The sequence below is a fragment of the Trichoderma citrinoviride genome (genome assembly GCF_003025115.1).
Source record: "Trichoderma citrinoviride strain TUCIM 6016 unplaced genomic scaffold BBK36scaffold_16, whole genome shotgun sequence".
In the NCBI taxonomy this organism is placed as follows: domain Eukaryota; kingdom Fungi; phylum Ascomycota; class Sordariomycetes; order Hypocreales; family Hypocreaceae; genus Trichoderma; species Trichoderma citrinoviride.
In genome coordinates, this window is record NW_020194724.1 from 697,448 (window position 1) to 716,323 (window position 18,876).

At 49.5% G+C, this 18,876-nt stretch overlaps 8 protein-coding genes across 8 annotated transcripts; 3 read left to right on the top strand and 5 right to left on the bottom strand.

The window, feature by feature from the left end:
* Positions 1-435: 435 nt before the first annotated feature.
* BBK36DRAFT_1184855 (cytochrome P450) lies at positions 436-2,340 on the top strand (the record flags this gene model as incomplete). The annotated part of the gene is made up of 3 exons (XM_024896414.1): positions 436-930; positions 983-1,543; positions 1,606-2,340. 3 exons carry the CDS (start codon positions 436-438, stop codon positions 2,338-2,340), a joined length of 1,791 nt encoding a protein of 596 aa, XP_024746060.1.
* A 129-nt stretch (positions 2,341-2,469) lies between these two features.
* Positions 2,470-4,349, bottom strand: BBK36DRAFT_1172496 (hypothetical protein; the record flags this gene model as incomplete). Its single annotated transcript, XM_024895737.1, has 3 exons — positions 2,470-2,924; positions 3,000-3,811; positions 4,267-4,349. 3 exons carry the CDS (start codon positions 4,347-4,349, stop codon positions 2,470-2,472), a joined length of 1,350 nt encoding a protein of 449 aa, XP_024746061.1.
* A 933-nt stretch (positions 4,350-5,282) lies between these two features.
* Positions 5,283-6,326, bottom strand: BBK36DRAFT_1128844 (NAD(P)-binding protein; the record flags this gene model as incomplete). The annotated part of the gene is made up of 1 exon (XM_024891671.1): positions 5,283-6,326. The coding sequence occupies one exon, from the start codon at positions 6,324-6,326 to the stop codon at positions 5,283-5,285; it is 1,044 nt and encodes a 347-aa protein (XP_024746062.1).
* An 844-nt stretch (positions 6,327-7,170) lies between these two features.
* On the bottom strand, positions 7,171-7,975 carry BBK36DRAFT_1172498 (hypothetical protein; the record flags this gene model as incomplete). Its single annotated transcript, XM_024895738.1, has 3 exons — positions 7,171-7,442; positions 7,501-7,831; positions 7,883-7,975. The coding sequence occupies 3 exons, from the start codon at positions 7,973-7,975 to the stop codon at positions 7,171-7,173; spliced, it is 696 nt and encodes a 231-aa protein (XP_024746063.1).
* Positions 7,976-10,284: 2,309 nt separating this feature from the next.
* BBK36DRAFT_1128917 (class I glutamine amidotransferase-like protein) lies at positions 10,285-11,007 on the bottom strand (the record flags this gene model as incomplete). The annotated part of the gene is made up of 1 exon (XM_024891682.1): positions 10,285-11,007. The coding sequence occupies one exon, from the start codon at positions 11,005-11,007 to the stop codon at positions 10,285-10,287; it is 723 nt and encodes a 240-aa protein (XP_024746064.1).
* A 714-nt stretch (positions 11,008-11,721) lies between these two features.
* BBK36DRAFT_1184862 (alpha/beta-hydrolase) lies at positions 11,722-13,063 on the top strand (the record flags this gene model as incomplete). The annotated part of the gene is made up of 2 exons (XM_024896415.1): positions 11,722-12,009; positions 12,068-13,063. 2 exons carry the CDS (start codon positions 11,722-11,724, stop codon positions 13,061-13,063), a joined length of 1,284 nt encoding a protein of 427 aa, XP_024746065.1.
* A 770-nt stretch (positions 13,064-13,833) lies between these two features.
* On the bottom strand, positions 13,834-15,224 carry BBK36DRAFT_1128816 (GPCR, PTH11-type; the record flags this gene model as incomplete). Its single annotated transcript, XM_024891666.1, has 4 exons — positions 13,834-14,338; positions 14,407-14,851; positions 14,919-14,955; positions 15,030-15,224. The coding sequence occupies 4 exons, from the start codon at positions 15,222-15,224 to the stop codon at positions 13,834-13,836; spliced, it is 1,182 nt and encodes a 393-aa protein (XP_024746066.1).
* Positions 15,225-16,790: 1,566 nt separating this feature from the next.
* Positions 16,791-18,593, top strand: BBK36DRAFT_1128791 (GMC oxidoreductase; the record flags this gene model as incomplete). Its single annotated transcript, XM_024891661.1, has 3 exons — positions 16,791-17,064; positions 17,170-18,346; positions 18,395-18,593. The coding sequence occupies 3 exons, from the start codon at positions 16,791-16,793 to the stop codon at positions 18,591-18,593; spliced, it is 1,650 nt and encodes a 549-aa protein (XP_024746067.1).
* Between the last annotated feature and the right edge of the window lie 283 nt (positions 18,594-18,876).

The following is an 18,876-nucleotide window of genomic DNA, read 5'->3' on the forward strand; positions in this document are numbered from 1 at the left end:
GAGGTTACGAGCGTAATAGCTAGTAAACCATACTGACACAGGATCACTGGAACCAACGCTGGGCAAGCACAGAATAACCATACGTTTTATAATTTATCTGAGTAAGCCCTTGCAGAATGAAGACCGCTTCGTATCTCGGTGACTACCTACCTTGCTATTCGTGGATAGTGGACGGGATAGGTACTTGGCAATGACATTATTATATGGAGAATATAATCACTAGGTATCAGAGGATCAGCCACCGAGATTTAGAGTTCCTGCATCAGTTGAGTGCAAATGAGCAGTTTTTTTTATAAAGGAAGCCGAGGCCACGAATACGGCTTGCCTGTACTGTTGCTCATTTGGTCTCAACAAGCAAAGGGACACAACTTGTGATACAGGACGGCCAGGACACGCTCAAGAAGAGACACTGCTTCTGATTGATTTGGGTTGACCATGGCTCAGACCGGCGAGTACTGGGTTTTGAGACCTTGGCGGATCCCAACCTCCGTAACCATTATTCTTGCCGGAATATGCCTCTTCGCCTACTACCTCTATGTTCGGCACTTTCCCAAACCTATCCCGGGCGATATTCCTTACAACACCCAGTCGGCACGACGCCTTTGGGGCGACACCCTGGAAATTCGGCGGTATCAGAAAATGGGGAATTTCAGGCAGTTTTTCCACGATCATAACGCAAAGCTGCATTCGCCTATTTCCCAGGTCTTCATGTTTCCATACCCCAAGCCGTTTGTCTTAGTAACAGACTTTCGTGAAGCACATGACATTCTATCAAAAAGGCATCGAGAGTTTGATCGGAGCAAGAGAAATGCAGACATTTTTGGAGTCATTGGAGAAGATTTCCATCTTGCCATGCAGTCTCGTGATCCGCGGTTCAAGGGCAATAAAGAGCTGCTGCGAGATCTGATGACGCCGGCCTTCCTCAATGAAGTAAGTCATGTCTTCACATCAAAGATCATTTTCAGATGCTCACAATACATAGGTTTCTGCTGTGCATATTTACAACATTGCCACAGTCTTGGTTGACATGTGGGCTCTCAAAGCCGCCCAAGCTCAAGGCCATCCCTTCTCCGCCCACGAGGACCTCCATTACGTAGCGCTCGACATTATTCTGGCCGCAGCTTTTGGTATTCCGCTCGAGGAGTCAGTAACGCAAAAGCAATACGAGTTCTTACAGCTTCAGCCGCCCGCAACGCCTCCGCCAAACTCCAAGGATGAACCGGTTGCCTACAACCGCACACCGGTACCGAAATCTCGCATCTCGCTGATTGAGGTGACGGGGAGTGTGGTGGTTGCATACAAATCTCCATTCCCGCGCCTCCATCACTGGCTTTTGAGAAAGACGATTTGGCGCCGCACATTTGCTGAGAAGGAAGCATTTATTACGAATGAAATAAACAAGAGCGTTGAGAGATTGAGCTCGGAGAATAAGCAAAAGAGTCGTATGCGCTGCGCCATGGACATGATGCTTTTGAGGGAACTGGGCCAAGCGAAAAAGGAAAGCAGGACGCCAAACGTCAATGCTCCCCGGATCCGAGATGAGGTGGGATTGAGCCGTGCTTCAGCGTACGAAGTTGATAAAACATTACTGACTGTGAAAACCAGCTGTTCGGCTACGTAGCAACTGGTCATGACACTTCGTCCACAACGCTCTCGTGGATCACAAAGATGTTGGCCGACAACGCGTCTTCCCAGGCGAAACTTCGTCGCCAATTGCACGTTGCCTTTGCCGAAGCCCATGCAGAAAAGCGCCAGCCAACGGTGATGGAAATTATCGAGAAGCCGGCGCCCTTTCTCGATGCCTTTTTAGAGGAGTGTTTGCGTCTCACGAAAACGATCCCCTCCATTCTACGGGAGACTTTGACGGATACAACCATATTAGGTCATGCGGTTCCCAAGGGCACAGGCATCATGATTTACAATCATGGACCCGGAGGGCAGCTGGAATCTGGATTCGATATCCCTGAGTCGGTCAGGTCGAGCACATCGCAAGACTCGAAGGACCGCGTCGGTGAGTGGAACAAGGATGACATTGGACAATTTCGGCCTGAGCGGTGGCTCCACGAAAAGCCCGGAGCTCAAGGTGATGGAGGTGGCGAAGGCGAGTTCAACGGGCTCGAATATAACGCCTATGCTGGACCTTTTCTGACCTTTGGTGGTGGCCCTCGAGGCTGTTTTGGAAAGAAATTGGCGTACATGGAGCTGAGAATCGTGTTGGCCATGCTTGTTTGGAATTTCGTATTTGAGGCGTGTCCTGCGGAACTCAGCTCGTACGAGGGTATTGACACGGCAACTGTGGTGCCAAAGCAATGCTACGTGAGGTTAAAACAGCTGATTTGAAAGAGGAATCGAGAGCTTTGACGTCGACAGCTCTTCTACCAAATTGCACTTCACAGCGGCGCAAGATTCTAAGGCACGCATCGAGCGACGTGACATTGCGAAAGTCACGAAAGTTAACTGCTGAATCGCCTAAACATCCAAGAATACAGAACCATCTATTCGCAAGCTGGCATTTTGCAGCCTCTTTTTCACGCACTTCTCCACTAACCTCGCTGTATTGTCGTCCACATCGTCTCCCAAGCGCTCTAAGCGCTCACTCGTCTCATCATCGAGTCGTTGTAAAGTCCCTTCGACTTCGTCCTTGAGGTCCTCGATTATGTCGTGAGATTCCACCTTCAGGTCCGTTATGCATTCATCAAGTCGATTGTCGACTTCTTGTAATATCTCCGTCCTCTCCTCTGTTCCATATCGGCACGGGCTGCGACCAGCATCCAAGGCTTCCGAGACTTTATCTTCAAGCTGGCCCATGCGGTTCTCTATACCGTCGAGGCGGGTACAAATGGCTTTGAGAACGAGCAGAATGTGGTCTTGGGTTGTGGACGGGCGTTCGTTGTCAGTATCGGAATTTTCGCGCTTACGTTTACCTAAGTATTCATCAACGACATGAGCTCCAAAGTGTCCGTAGAGGGGGTTGAGTTGTCCGAGGCAAGTATGCTTACTGGAAGTACGGCTACGGCTGGGCCCAGGTTCGGAATACGGAGGCAGGTGCGATTCGAGGTTTGTCGCATCATTGCTCGCATTGACAATTTCACCCCCTCTGCCGGCATAGAGCGTCGTGAGATTGGCGCGCTGGTAATTCGTGGACGGGCGGTTGTCACCACGCGGGAGCGAAAACACCGACGCGATAAGTTCCAGATCGTCTCTCAATGACATAGCCGTGTCGGGGTTACTGAAGTGTGCAGTGAAAGTCTTCACAGTGGCGAGGGCCTGGATTGAATCGAGCAAAGCGCGGGTCTTGGCTCTGGATTCCAGAACGAGATTCTTGGGAACGACGAGGCGAGGTCCCGCCGTCATTGAGAAACACAGGGAGTGGCGGCTGCGTCCAGGGATTGTAGAATTTGACGATGGAGCAGCATCAACAGTCTGCAATGATATGGCAACAAGGCTCTCGGGATGTATGAACAAGTAAATCGCTTGCTTGCTGTTTTTGTCCTTACTACCCTTCAGAAGCACATAGCCGTAGAGTTTGAAAATGGCTGTATTTGTCGGTGCATCCAAATAGAGATCAAGAGCCAGGCCCTCGACGCGTTTCGCCTCGCTACTGGCATCTTCCCAAGTGACTGTGATGTTTCTACACGTGATGTCCACTTGGGAATCCCCTCGGTTACTTGTGTCGGAGTCAAGCACAGCCGAGTCGTCCCCATCATTGCCGCCCTCGCCAGCGCCGTCTTGCTCGATGTCGCCGTCATCACTACCACCATCATCTTTCAGCTCGTCCCTGTCACTGATGAGTCGCGGTGCAGATGGAGGTCTAGAAGACCGATGAGTCAGTACATCAGACGGTAGATGGGAGGAACACTGGGCCACATGTTAGGTCTATTGCTGGCCTAGGTGGATGGAGCAGAGGGCGAGGTGCTAATAGAGTCCCGCCGCTCGTCGCATAATGGCATTGTCACAGAGACAGTACTGGCATAAGGAGGCAGGAGAGGAGCAAGGCGTCGCTGGCGCAGAAGCGGATCCAGCAACCACCTTACGCAAGCCCATCGCGTACTGCAACGAACTGCTACTCGCACTCTGCGGCCAGCAAGACCCCTACCATTTTGACAGATTCACCTTGGGCAGCGAACGTGTCAAGTATGTATAGGAGTTTCCCGGTCTTGCTTCGCAGGCAACTGTCTTCCGAGAGAATGCCACCAAGCGGAGCGGCACGGCTATCCACGCAAGCACGCCAGCTTGGTGGAATTGCGCAAGAACTATTCCACTAACCCGCACGAGGAGAACGGCTGTGTCGGTTCGTAGACGTCGTCATCGTCAAGGGTTCGAGATGGTGATGCGAAAGTTTCTCCCATGGCAAGGCATGTACGGCATGTAGATAAAGGTGAAAAAGAGGCGAGAGACGACCGTGTCGCGGGTTGGCGGCGAAGCTGGCGCGCAAGCCTCAGGCATGCAACATCAGGAAGTACGGCCCTGGAGATGTAAATAACGCAAGGAGTTGGAAGGGGGCAGAGTTTAGAGCGGATTCACGTGATCAAATCCTGCCAATCGGAATCTTTGAAATGTCGGGTCAATTACGGCACTAATCTCTTGCAAGTCATGTGATGAAGGCTCTTGGCTATTAGTCATTCTTCAACAACCGGCGATGGGTGAAAGCCCGCAACAACCTACAAAACTGCTGCTTCAACAAACTGAGCGCTCTAAACACACAGCGCCGATTAAAATACTCCACAGGCAAGAAGTACACGTAAAATTTATTGGCATTAAGGAAGGTCCCAGAGGCTGTTAGAAGCTATTTACACAACACGGTGCTGCATCAACACGCCAATCAGGCAGCCAAAAGCGCCTATACCTAGGTACCTAGTAGCAACTTGGGTAGGAGGTAGTCGTAGTCTGGTCTACTCCGTAGGTCTATGAGCGAAAATTCCAAGTGATCGAGCTGTTGCTGTGTTTCGAGGCGACCACACCAGCCTTCACTACAACCCTCCTCTGACGGTGTGAGCCGGTCCCGCTCCTATAGCACCATACCTACATGTGCGCCATTACTTACCTAGGTAATCACCTATGTTTGAGGTCAACAGTCGATCGTGTATTCCAGTAGCAGGTTCAGTTAATGAGGACATGCACTCGATTACGTCTTAACCTGACCATAAGACCCTGGTTTAAGTATCCGTTAATTCGTTCTCTAGTATTTTAAATTCGGACCAACTTCAGTAACCTATCAATTTCTCTAACGATATGTGGTAATGTTCTAGATGTGCAGCTATTGACATAAAAGCTCATGCCATCTAATTCCGTAGCTCCTTAGTTGTGGCAAGGCGCTTTTCAATTTCCAGGAAATTCTTCGCCGTATCGACCACAATCTGTCGCAGCGGAATAAATTCTATTCCGAGTTCCCTCTTCACCTTAGAGTTGTCCACATTGTATACGCCGGTGATGGGCTCTCCGGGATTGCCAACCGGGACACGGTCACGGAGTTCAGGGAACTCTTCCCGCAGAATGTCACAGATTTGCTGGAAGCTAAAGCGGCCCCAAGTGGTCAGATAACGCTGACCTCCTGCTTCCGGCTTATAGTATGCCCTTTTGTGAGCCAGCGCGACATCGCGCACATCAACTATGGCCCAGAAGGCGGTTGGCGGTACTTCGGTGCGGGAGCCGTTCATCAAAGAATAGAACATGGCCGACGAGGTATTCAGTTTGTTGAGATCGTCGATGTAGTGTAGGTTAGGTCCGTAAATGACAGGCGGGTTGATAACAGTGAGAGAGAAGTGAGGCTTCTTTTCATCCACAAACTTCCATGCTGCCTTCTCGGCCAGCGCCTTGGAGGCGCAATACGCAAAAACAGGGCTAGTCTCCTCGGACTTGGCCTCCTCATACGTGGCGGGATTGAAATCTTTCTCATCATAGACGTAACCGTCTCGGAGGCCCTTGCTCACGTCGACAATGGACGCGAACGAAGCCGTCATGACGACGCGCTTCACCTGAGGCGCGCATTTATAGACCGATTCGAGCACCTGCTTTGTACCCTCGATAGCGGGAATAAGCATTTCCTTTTCCCTGTCTTGAATATTCGCGGTGAAAGGCGAGGCAATATGGATGACGCCTTCAACGCCTTGAACAGCCTCGTCAAAAGCACATGGCGCCGTAATATCGGGGACAATGGCGAATTTGAGAAGTGAAGCATATTCGCCATTCACCTTCAAGACGCGGTCCGCCGAAGATTGAGAGCGTACGACGCCTCGGACTGGAGTGCCCTCGGAGAGGAATTGCTTGAGAACATGGGCGCCAACGTAGCTGGAGGCGCCAGTAATGAGGATCGGTGCCCTGGACATCGTTGGTCGTTTGCTGGTCTTGGAATCCGTGAATCAGATGATGTGATTGAGACGGCGGCTCGTCAATGACAACGTTTCGCTTCTTTATGAGAGTAATTGCACAGCTGCGTCGAAATTGTTTCTGCCCTTCATCACAGTTCTCGACAGGCAGATCTGTAATGTGTATATATATGTGTATGTATACCGGCTACACCCTTGACTAATTGTTGACATGCCGTGAACAGGGAGCCTAAATTCTATCACCTATCACCGCGACCAGTTTGTCTTCTATCCTGCTATTAAGGCGGATTTTAAAACGGAGATATATAAATAGTTCACCCTTGATTGCTTAAGTTCGTTAAACGAGCGCTTGAAATGCTTGTATACGCGACAGTTGGTTGAGCGAATCCATAGCGTCTTCCGAAATTTAAACCCGTCGCAAAAGAGACATCGGCGTTACAACGCACTAAGCGGGACGCATGTCGGCCTTTACATAGCTTTGACGAGACTCTTTATTAAGCACGGGAGGCCGTTAGTAATTGGGAACTACCAAGTGCCAGGACGTCAACCCCGAGGTCATGAGCTAGAATTGCAAAGTCCGCGAAAGAAGGCAATGAATTCCGATTAGCGAAGACTTGGCCTAATTGTACCTATGACTTTTCATCACACGGTTCGCCCAACCCCAAGTACCAGCCCTCATAAGACTCTTCTGAGTGGACGATTGCCATTTGCGACATATTCCAGCAGAGGAATACGGAATGAGACCAACATGCATGACGAAGCAAGCCATCGTTTTAAAGAAAAATGCTTGAGATGTCCACTAACCCAGCACGTGTGCTCCGGACATATTCTCAAGAGTTGGGGCTTAAGGTTCCTCCAGCATGGCTTCCACAGTCGGAAAATCAGCGGGAAGGCTATTTCCCGTCGCGACCACGATCTTTTTCGCGAACTCAGCGATATGGACAAGACTATTTTTATCCCCTCCGTGTCTGATGAATCCTTTTGCGTGCCAAGAGGCTTGGACCGGGCAGTTCATTGCTATCAAAACGGTGACCAGCAATGCCATGGTCGCTTGTCCGTCGTGTACCGAGTAGTCGGATAGGAGATTCTGCATTGAAACATCCATAGCTATGTGTGCTATGAAGTGCGTCTTTCAGCCCTAGCACTTGCAAAAAGTTGACGGCAGAAGACTTACCAACGTCTGGTGCATACGCACTGGCGGCTTTGAAGGATTCGGGCCAACCATCTCCATGTGTCAGTCTAGCATACTCCCAGCCTCTCGCTGAATTGTCGGCTTCCCAGTCGGTCTTTTTCACGTAGGCTAGGTCGCCCCTGTCTACCAACGGCATCATTGCATACAGGGCGTTGAGCGTTTTTGGCATCCCGACGATTATAAGCATCTCCGAGAGTGCATCAATATAGCGGCGCCACAACAAGTGCCGAGAGTCAGCAGGTGTTTTCTCGAGTGCCGACTTGTAAAGATAAGCTCCGTTATGGCCTTGATTGACAGCCGTGAGGCCAACAAGCTTCTTGCAATTAGCTTGGCACACGAGATGAGTGAGGATTGGTCTTCATACAGCTAAGCAATCCCATAATGCATGATGGCCACCTTCGACTTGGCGATCGAGGGCTTCGTTAATGAATGCTTCAATCCGGCTCTGCTCAGCCATGTCGAGCTTGAAATAATGTATGAGAACTGAATGAGTGATTAAACCACGAACTTGTAGACTATGGATGAAATATATTGCAGGTTATGACCTTGAGGGCAACACCTCGTTTTATAACTGAAAAGTAAAGCGAAGTTCAAGAGACGCCGGAATCAGCACTAAGCAAAAGTAAAATCTCGAGCGTAAGCGTCCACCCTCTCGTTTCTCAACGAAGCTATTCAGAAGACTAAGCAGCCATATCATGCGGCGTGGGCGCAGATTAACAAACAAGAGTACACGTATCAATTCCGTATCTCGGTGTGGCAGAAACGGTACAAGATATACACAAAGCGGAAATGAAGAGTGTTGCGATGCTAGGTTACCTAGCATCAAGTTCCGCTTAGTATGGCTTCAACTAGTGTTATGACTCTATAGCGCATACTATGGGGGTCTTATAGTCGACCACTTCCCGTAGCAGCATGTGTCTAGCTGTGCTGACGCAGGAAGTGGTCGACTTCTAGACCCCCCAAGCAGCTGTCAAGCGTAAGTCAATGTTTAGCTGAAGAGTAATAATAGTAACACTAGACTATAAGGCAAAGTGAGGCTGGGGCTAGAGGCGTCTGCCATAAGCTGGCTAACGGCCTAACTTGGCATTAGACATTCCTGTACTTATAGAGAGTTGAGAAAAGTGACTAGGTATCTATTTATTTATCAACCGCTACAAACTTCCCTAGTCTAAACCCATAGCACAAGTCTACTATTATGTAAACCCTAGATACATCTTGCCCCAGACTGCGATGCTCTATCTCACCTGCCGCTACACAGGCTTAAGACCTAATAGTATTAGTTAAATATAAGAAGCACCTGACCTAGAAGTTGTTTTTATTCTTCTCTAAAATCACATTCTGTATTTCCCTTATATCTCGCAAGCTACTTAAATCATATCTATTCATAACTAGTTAATATAGTCACGTTGCCCCGTGATTTTACTCTTTGTCGAAAGTTTTTTTCAACCTCTTTCTACACATTAATAATAGGCAGATAAACAAATTGAGCATATAATGCAATAGTCTATGCCGCAGGTATTAGCAAAGTAGCAGAAACTGTTTACACACATTATATATATATAACTATAGGGAATCTTATATAAACATGAATGTTGCCAAGCTATATCTCTAATAGAGATAAACTTTTCTAGACACTTTGAGTAGCATATATTGGTAGTTTGGGTGCATGTAGAGACTTTTCTTAATGGTTATTAGAAAGTTTGTTATGAGTTTCAGACCCTAGTGCTGGTCCTCATCTTCACCGCTCCCGAATCTCCGTGGTGGCTCATTCCACGCGTGAATAAAAAGTATGCTTTGAGATTCATTGAACTACTTGGTAGTAGGTTGGGCAAAGCAGCCAGTGGACACTCGCCATGACAGATTGAACGGTTGAGACCGAAAAGTAATTGAGCGGTGCACCTATACTGCTCGATCTCTTGATATTAGGGGCATTGACCAGAGACGAAGGTCTATCCGTATTTTATATACGCCTCGTAGAACTTTGCGAGTGATCTTATTGCCAGCCAAACAGTTTTCTTCTTTAAACATGAATGCATATAATTGCGTCTTCAGACGTCCTCCACAGCCGATGATTAACATCTACCTACTCAGAGGCCGGCATTACTTCCGATAGTGCCTTCAACTGAAGTTGATCAATTCGCGCCTTCAGGTTTTTGCCAACGCCTGCTCTCGGTTTCCCACGACATGGTTCGCTCGTCGGACGATCTATCCCTGGCGAGCAATCACCGACGTTGCCTTGCTCTTGATTCCCGCCACTTGCGCCTCTATCTCACAGATACACGCAATGAAATACGCGCAAACCTGTCTTGCAATCATCATCCTTTTTGTTTTCGCCGGAAACCTCGGACCAACCTCATACAACTATCATTTCCGGGACTTGTTCCGGCCGTCTTAAACCTTTGAGTACTGGCTCTGATCGTCCGGCCTATTATATCGCCGAGATCCCCCATGATCTATTTGACAACATAACATTGAACCCCACCAGGTAATACCTTGCAGGCAAGTGTGGCTATGTCTGGGAGGCACTGCTTGTGTCCGTTGGTTCATGGCCTACTTCTTCTTTTCCTGAGCTCAAACATCGCACGTGCTGTAAGAGCGACACCCTGTTCAACCGGCGTGTGCCAGCTCAGAAGTTCAACTCGACCATGATCGAGGTGGCGGACAGTGAGTGAGTAGTCGTCATATTTTTATTCGAAGAACTATCTTGATTAGGTAGGTACTCCGGCGGGGAGCGCAACGCTTAAACCACCAATTCACTTATTGTACCTATTCCTCGTCGTAGTATCGGAAGACATGAGTGGACAATTTCTTCCCTTCAGCGTTGTATCTTTGGCGGAAAACTGTGTATAGACCATCCGCGTCTCGAGCCTCGTAATCAAGGGTACTGCTGGCCTGAATGAGCAGATCCAGCCCGTAGTTCTCCTTTAGCCAATGCGCGACCATGTCTACCCCAGCAAATGCCCCAGAGGCGGTCCAAATATTGCCGTCAATGATCCATTTCTTCTCTCTAGTCCAGTTGACGTTGGGCCAACGTTTGCGCACCCAGGAATACTCAACGTTGTTAACAGTTGCGCTCTTCCCGTCCAGCACACCTGTGGATGCCACAACGCTGGCTCCCGTACACGTTGTCCAAAGAAGCTTACCCGCTGCCACATGCTTGCGGATAAACTCGACCTGCTTGGGGTGTAGTTCAAAGTCCTTCAAGTACGGGCCGGGGACGAGAAGAATGTCTATTTCAGGGCATTCATCCACAGTGGTCGAAGGCACAATGGTCAACTGGCTTGATTCTAGCAGTATTGGGTCTCTGCCGACTCCGATGTAATGGAAAAAAAATTCAGGTGCTCTAGATATGATGTCCTCATCGATCGGTCCGTATTGCTGAACGGCTTGAAGACTAGATTTTCGTGCGGACGTCAGAAGGTCGGTAGGGCCTGCGCTATCGACGACCTGGTAGGCAAAGACAATTGTACCGACGTGGATAGCGGCCATTTTAACAAAAGGCAATCGCGTTGCCAAAATTGAGCAGGATAAACAAAATTATAAGATCAACAGGCAGTGTCGGGGTCGCGCAGATGTTTGTTGCTGATGAGAATGGCCGTGGAGAGCGAGAGGCGTCTCAGCTTTTTAAATAAGGTAGAGCATGGCTTCCACCTGTCTAAGGGAAAGAAGAGTGAATGAGCTATTAAGAAGTAATAATATGCGCATCATGAGACAATATCGAAGCCTTTTCCCCCCTTTTCCTCTTTTTTTTCGTCAGGTTGCTGTGGGGAGCTGCCCCAACACAGGGGTTTGACGTCTACATCCGAACTATCGCGGATGTAAAGTCTGCGACGGGCATGGTAATAGAACAGCTCAGCTCTGCAGACTTGAATTCCGCCGCTTGCTTTCGTCTTCAGCAGGAATCCAGGTCCCCAAAAATTTATGCTTAGAAATCCTTCTCTAGTACTGCGGGTTGGAGGCTTTGAGATTGGTCATGGGTGGAGTTGTTGGGAATCTGTACGATGTATTTTACGATTAATTATCCATTTGGACACTCTTCCAAGTCTGGTTACACGCGTCCTTTTGGCTTGTCTCGCAAATCTATTCATTTAGAGCACCGAATCTCGTCACCAAAGCATCTTCCTTAATCTCTGAGTTGACATAAAGACGAACAGCGAAATTCTTCCTTGTGCCAAGAGCTTTGCAGGAGGAGAGCATATCATAATGATATTCCTCTACATTGCTATCCTCTTCAACATTGTGTGGGCATTAAATGCATTTTCTATCCCAAATGTTAACACAACCTTCTCCCAGGTGTCTAAGCCGTTCAAACTTCACGTTAACCGAGACTTCATCGAAGACACAAGACAGCGTGTCCTGCGCGCCAGGTCCCCCGCTTTCATAGAGACAACATACGAGGGTCCAACCATGGAGAACTTTACGAACGTTCAGCAATATTGGGTCCATCGATACAACTGGAGCGCTGTCGAGGAGTCTATCAATAAAGGGCGAGTCAACATTGTAGTTCTTAGGTTTGCGAACCTCATTAACGGTGATTTTCAGACTGCAGCAATTCACAATCATTGTTGAGCCGACAATAGGCAACGACACCAACGCAATCCCGCTACATTATGTTCATCACCGCTCGCCGCGCGAGGATGCTATTCCTCTCCTCTTCATCCACGGCTGGCCAGGCTCATTCCTCGAGGTCAGCAACGTCATAAACGACTTGACTCACCCGCCTAACAAATCCGTCCCGGCGTTTCATGTGGTCGCTCCATCAATACCGGGATTCGGATTTTCCCCTGCACCTCAGCACCCTGGATTTGGCCCTACCCATGCTTCACATGCCTTTAACGAATTAATGCAGCAACTCGGCTACGTGAAATACGTCATACAGGGCGGAGATTTTGGCGGCGTCATTCTTCGTTTCCAGGCACATTTGTTTCCGAACAACGTCGTATCTGCATTGAGCAATTTCTGGATCATTCAGCCAGATCAGAGAGATATTCGCAAACTTGCAGAAGGAGTAGCAACTCCTGATGAAATAGCGTACATTGCGACATTGGAGACTTATATCAGCCAGGCATCTGGCTATCGCTTGATACAAGAGACGCAGCCACTCACAGCGGCCTTTGCGGTGTCGGATTCTCCGCTAGGTAATGCCATGTGGATTTACGCCTTGATGGCAGAAGTCGTCGATCCAGCAATCAAAGTCTGGACCCCAGAAGAGATAATTACCTGGTCGATGATGTACTACATCCAAGGACCATATGCCGGTATGCGCTTCTACAGGGAGGTGGCTGAAGATGGTGCTCTTGACGGGCTTGACTTTGGCACTCTGCCGTTGGTGGAGATACCAGTGGCAATCAGCCAGTTCCCTTTTGATATCACCTATCGACTGCCTCTGGATTGGGCGACGCGTGGTGGTAATGTGATCAAGAGAAACGTTCACGACCATGGCGGTCACTTTGCAGCCTACGAGGTGCCCGATCTACTGCTCTGGGATATCCGCGAGTGGTTCGGCGATCGAGAAGTCTCCGGGACGAAAGCGTTCGTCGACTGATTCAACAAGTCACGGTGAGTAGGCTGGGAATGGCTCGTTGCATCTGAATGGAGATTGCACATGGTTGTTTCATCATTTCGCTTGCCTTGAAATGGATCTCGAACCCAGTGTGTGCAGAGGAATGAGGCTACAGCTGCAACCCAACTGTTCTCCTGCCGTTATGAGTAGTGACCCATGATCTCGTCCCTGTCTCTGATTATCGTCGGTAGCGATATGTGCATAGGCTGTCGGCTGTGTTAAATGGCACTAAGAGGAATTGGGTGACATCGGTCTCTGCTGCTGACCACGATCTTCGCCATGTTAAGTTTGGAAAACCCGAGTCATGTTGCAAAGCACTAAGCACTAATCCACAATGAGTTACATGGCGTCAGCAAACAATGTGTGAACTATCCTATCTTCCCTGGCTTAAACAACAGCAAATCACTTCTACGAGGAGAAGGTGTCTCGGACATCGCGTCCTGCAGCAGTCATTTCCATTTGCTCACACTGGAACGGCGCCGTTCTCGACGCTGTTTATCAGCAGTCTGGTGATAGAGTCGGCATTTCTACTACAATCCTGGACTAATGGAAACAGCTACAACACCAGTGTAGAGCGCAGACAGGTACGTTTGCTATATCGCCATCATGTCTATTACTAATTAAGGTAATTGTGTTTGATACAGCTTCAGACTTGAACTTCCTGCCTTTCTGGGGATATCCTTTTCAAAATTGCCCACCAAGCGCCAAATCAACTCCAATTATTAGCTCAAAGGGTATCCTGAACGAAACCGCTATTCATGTGTCACCTCCGTAGATTGAATCTTCAAAATTTTGCCCGCTGGTGGCGTCGTTCCCATTTCCATTACGCTCTCTGGGCTTCCCTCTGGCCACGCCGCGTATGTGGTTCTGCCTTTGTCAGAATGCATCACATCCATTTCCCATCTCAGGTTTTCTTCGCTCTCGGTAATCCGGTGGAAGTTCTTGCTCCCCGGTGCCCTCGGACGACCGTGGATACTGGTATGCAGGCCTAGGTTTGCAGAGCTTCCTGGTTTTGAGATACCGCTGGGATGAGAGCCAGCCGCAGGCGTACCGCGGGAGCCATTGACCACAGAGAGGGAAAACCATTTACCCAGAGTTCTGTCCAGCACTGGACGAAGCAGTGGCGCAGAGATTACTATGTTGGCGACACCAAGTTGCAATATGCCGAGTATGGTTGTAGGTATCGCGGAGAACGTAATGTCCAGGAAGTCGACGTTGAAAACGAGATAAAGACGGACAGCTGTGAAGATGATGGTTCTAACTGGCGAGTTAGTGGGTGGACACAAGTCTAAGGCGGGATTTGTGTTGTGAACTGCGAAGCTTACACGAAACCTAAACCGAACACGCCCATCAGAGCGACTTTATACGTCCTCTTCATGTGGAGCTTTGATACCATTTGAAGAGGCAGAATCATGATTGCCAGATCGGTGATGATATCAACAATGCTAACCGCCGCAAAGGCGAGCGTCTGGTTACCGCAATGGCCCCGCGCGGTCGGGTCCCAGTTCATGGTGACAGGCTGACAGATCAAGATGCCCGTCAAGATGGTCTGAATCACCCAGGAGACATTGAGCGCGATTACGCAATAAGCGACCCAGCTATACGACTGAGTGAAGAAGATGCGCTTCAGCATGAGTGCGAGGCTGGTTTTGGTGAATCCCAAAGCAGTGGCATACAGAACCTGGTTGGCGAAGAGAATCTGAGAATACCGTAGGATTTGAATCGGCTGGAGCTGACGAAGGTGGTTTCCGAGACCACCGTAAACGACCACTGGGATTCTTCGTTAGTATCACGGTCGTGGTGTTCTTCTGCAATGCTATCGGTAATCGCCACGTACTCAAGATGCCGTTAATACCCATTGCCCAGAAGAGGAACTGTAGCCAAGAGCTTTTTAGTCATCGTTATGCTTCAAGCGTCACCTGCGCGTCTATTGTTGAGAGGTACTCACCAGACCAATATAGCAGAAGATATCCTCCACGAGGAAGGGCGAGATCCCTCTTATCCGTCGAGTCCATACCCTCAGCGCCAACCATCCAGTGGCAATAATAGGCATTACCACCGAGAGAGCAACGATGCCAGCACCGTAATGATTGATGGGAGGGAGCTCGCTCCCAACTATCGGCGAAGCCTCTGGTGCCGCCATTGCTGCTGCTGCTGCTGCTGCTGCGACCTCAGCACCGCTTGAGTCGCAATATCATAAAGACGTTGGATAATCTGTCTTCACAATCGATCGCAACTCAGATCTGGATCTGTGTAGGCATGGGTAGGACAAGGGAAGTGCGCTGGCTACTATCGAAGTCCAACACACGTATGTAATATGCACAGTTGATCAGAATGGGAACAAGAGGCGGAGGGCATGCGGGTGACTGTTATAATCCTACAAATGTTACGCCCACTGATTCCATACGTAGAGAACGTGGAGCCAGCAGCCACACTCGATAAGCGATGTGATCAGGATAGGCCAGGTAGGGGTCGAAACGGCTATAGTTTGTTTTGTACGGCATTGACCAGTGCGCAAAATCGATGGCTCGAATTTACCCGTCCGTGAGCGCCACTGCAACCTCGACGATCGCAGAGGGTTTCACTGTAAGATCCTTCTCTGGACTCATACGAGACACGAAGCACCTGTGTGCCATTGCGTCCGCAGGCCAAGTGCACTAGCTCCTAGAGTGGCAGGAGATGACAGGGGATGAGACTAGGTTTTATACCCGAAGCGGCCGAAGCGGCAACTAGGGAGGCTCCCTAGCCACCCGTGCGTCTCCAGTCTGTGCCTCAAAAGCTGACAAGTCAACTTATATGCCGTAGCGTTTCGATCCCGCAGGAAGCACGTGCGTATATCACCGGCTCCAGACCAGTTAGGGAAAGCGAAAGTCCAACTCCCATTGATCAGCACAGGGGTCGGCGTTGATGCTCCCGCTTGCAATTCGAACTGTGTCTGATAGCGCATACAACATATTGGGTAAATCGCGCAACAATCTTGGACGAGACCCTGGACCAACGGCCCCGGATGCCCAAAACGGACAATACCTAGAAGCGTTTGCGCATAGAGAGCTGACATGCTGACAGTGGCGTCAGGAACTTTATCCATGCAGAGGCTCTCATTCGTCTCCTCTCATCTTCCCCATGCCGAGCACGCTCTCTCCATGTGGCGCCCTTACCCCTCTCAAGCCGCAGGACATCGTTCGTTGTCGAAGCCTCTTCGGTAGGAGCGTTGGACGTCTATGGCACGACAATTCTGGTTGATGCGACGCGAGCGATGATAAGAAGCCGAATAGATGTTGGCGTAGTTAGCGAGTGCGCGTTGGTCTGTAAACAAACGAATATTTAAAGGACAAGTCTGCGTCCTTGTTTCCTTTTCTCTCGAGGATTACGCATCGCGCATCCCGTATCCGACTATCTACTACCTTATTGAGCTCAAGCCAATACATCCGCTGGGATACCCACAGCAAGCTGGCTGACGTGCAGAAGCAAGCATCTATCCCTGGGGGTGTTTTATATTGAAGCTTCCGTCCGAAACCGACTATTGATTCTTGATTGTCGGCCTAACCGCAGGGTTCTGGAAGAGCAATCAATAGAAGCCCTGATCGGATAGTCTAAGTACAACGTTCCGCGTTCTGCACATATAAGCCTGTTCGACCGCTCTTGTGAGTTCAAGATGGCAAAGTCGACGAACCAGCCTACCCAAACAACGGCAGAGGAAGCGTCCACCATGCTCTGGGACTACATTTTTGTCGGCGGTGGCCTCTCCGCCTCCGTTGTGTCCAACCGTCTCCACCATTTCAACTCGTCCCTCAAGATCCTTGTCATCGAGGCCGGAGGCAACGCCAACAACGACGAGAGTGTCATGTGGCCCAATTCAACCAACCTCATCGGTGGAGAGTATGATTGGAAGTACAAGACGGTCCCGCAGGTGGCCTTGAACAACCGCAATGTTGATTTGCCTTGCGGCAAGGCGCTTGGAGGCGGCACTGTTATCAACTCAGGTGAAGAAGCCCAGGTCAAGGCACCTCAGCCGTTTTGCATCCAGGCGCATTGACAGCGCAAGGCACTGACACTATATGAGAGTCCATGCTGACGTGCTCTTTCAGGTGGCTGGATTCGCGGCGACAAGTATGACTTTGACCTCTGGGGCGACCTCGTCGATGATCACCGCTGGTCCTATGCTGGGCTCCTCCCGTACATGAAACTCAGTGAGGACTGCCCTGTCGACAACCCGAAAGAGCACGGCAAAGACGGTCCTCTGCCTATCCAAGGAATCATCTCTACCCATCGCGAATTCCCACTGCGCAACCAGACTCTTGAGTCATGGGAAGCTGTTGGCGTTCAGCTGCTTCCCAACGTTGACGGCAACGCTGGCAACCCTCTCGGTATTGGCGATCTCTTTGAGAACAAGCTCAAGGGCCGCCGTGAAATTGCCTCGAACAATTTCCCGCTCGGCGGAGTCACTGTCCTCACTAAGACCATGGTCGCAAAAGTCCTTCTGAGCACTCCCACTGCGTCGAGCCAAGAGCCCGAAGCCACTGGCGTCAAGCTCGCCAACGGAACTGAGATTCAGGGGAAGGAGATTATCCTGTCCGCTGGCGCCATCCGCACTGCTCAGCTTCTCATGCTCTCCGGAATCGGACCAGCCGATGAGCTGAAGAAGTTCAACATCCCCGTCCGCGTATCTCAACCCGATGTTGGCAAGAACTTTCAAGACCATGGTCTTTTTGCATCATTGTGGACTTTGAAGAACCCATCGGCAGGCTATGCTGTCACCTCGCCCAACCCGCTATGGAATCTGCCACAATACGGCTATGGAACACCGGCAGACTTCCTCGTCACGACTAGCATCACGGACAAAGCCGGATTGGCCGCTGCTATTGAGAAGGACGAGGGGAAGAAGCCTGATCCGAAGACTCATCCTCTGCTCAAGACCAATCGCACATTCAATGAGCACGTCTTCATGTACACCGGTACACCGGACGGAACCACCGTTACTATCATGCTCATCAACCTACTGCCCACGTCTAAGGGGAGCGTCACTCTTAACTCTTCTGATATCAACGATGTGCCTAACATCAATCCCAACTATCACTCCACCGAAGTTGATAAGTTCGTTGCCCGCGAGGGTATGCGTCTCCAAATCGACTTCCTCTCCTCGAACAAGACGGCTCTTGGTCGAGACATTATCGCTGGAGAGTTAGGTGCCACAGGATTTACTGAAACCTTCACGACAGAGTCGACAGACGCATATATTGATGCTCGTATTGCCGCTGGTCTTGCGTAAGTCTAAACAATCTTTATTCATAGCAAGCACTAACTGTGCACCAGGTCTACTTTTCACCCGATGGGAACTGCAGCTATGGGCAAGGTGGTTGACACGAACCTCCGGGTCAAGGGCGTGAAGAAGCTCCGCGTTGTCGACACCTCCGTGTTTCCTGTAACTATTACTGCGCATCTCCAAGTTGCTACATATGCTACTGCATACCAGGCAGCGGATATTATTTATAGTGATAACTGTAGTAAATAAAGGAGAGAGATAGAGGGAAGATTAATATAAATAGATCTAGAGCTTAATTAAGTAAGTAATTATTAAATAAAAGAAAGAGAGTATAAAAAGAGAGGTATTATATATTAAGTATTAAATATAATTTTATTAAAATACTAATTAAATTAAGAAAAGAGTAAAAGAGTTAAGAGATAAGCTCTTACTAGTTTATTACTGGGTTAGGGTTAGGGTTAGGGTTAGGGTTAGGGTTAGGGTTAGGGTTAGGGTTAGGGTTAGGGTTAGGGTTAGGGTTAGGGTTAGGGTT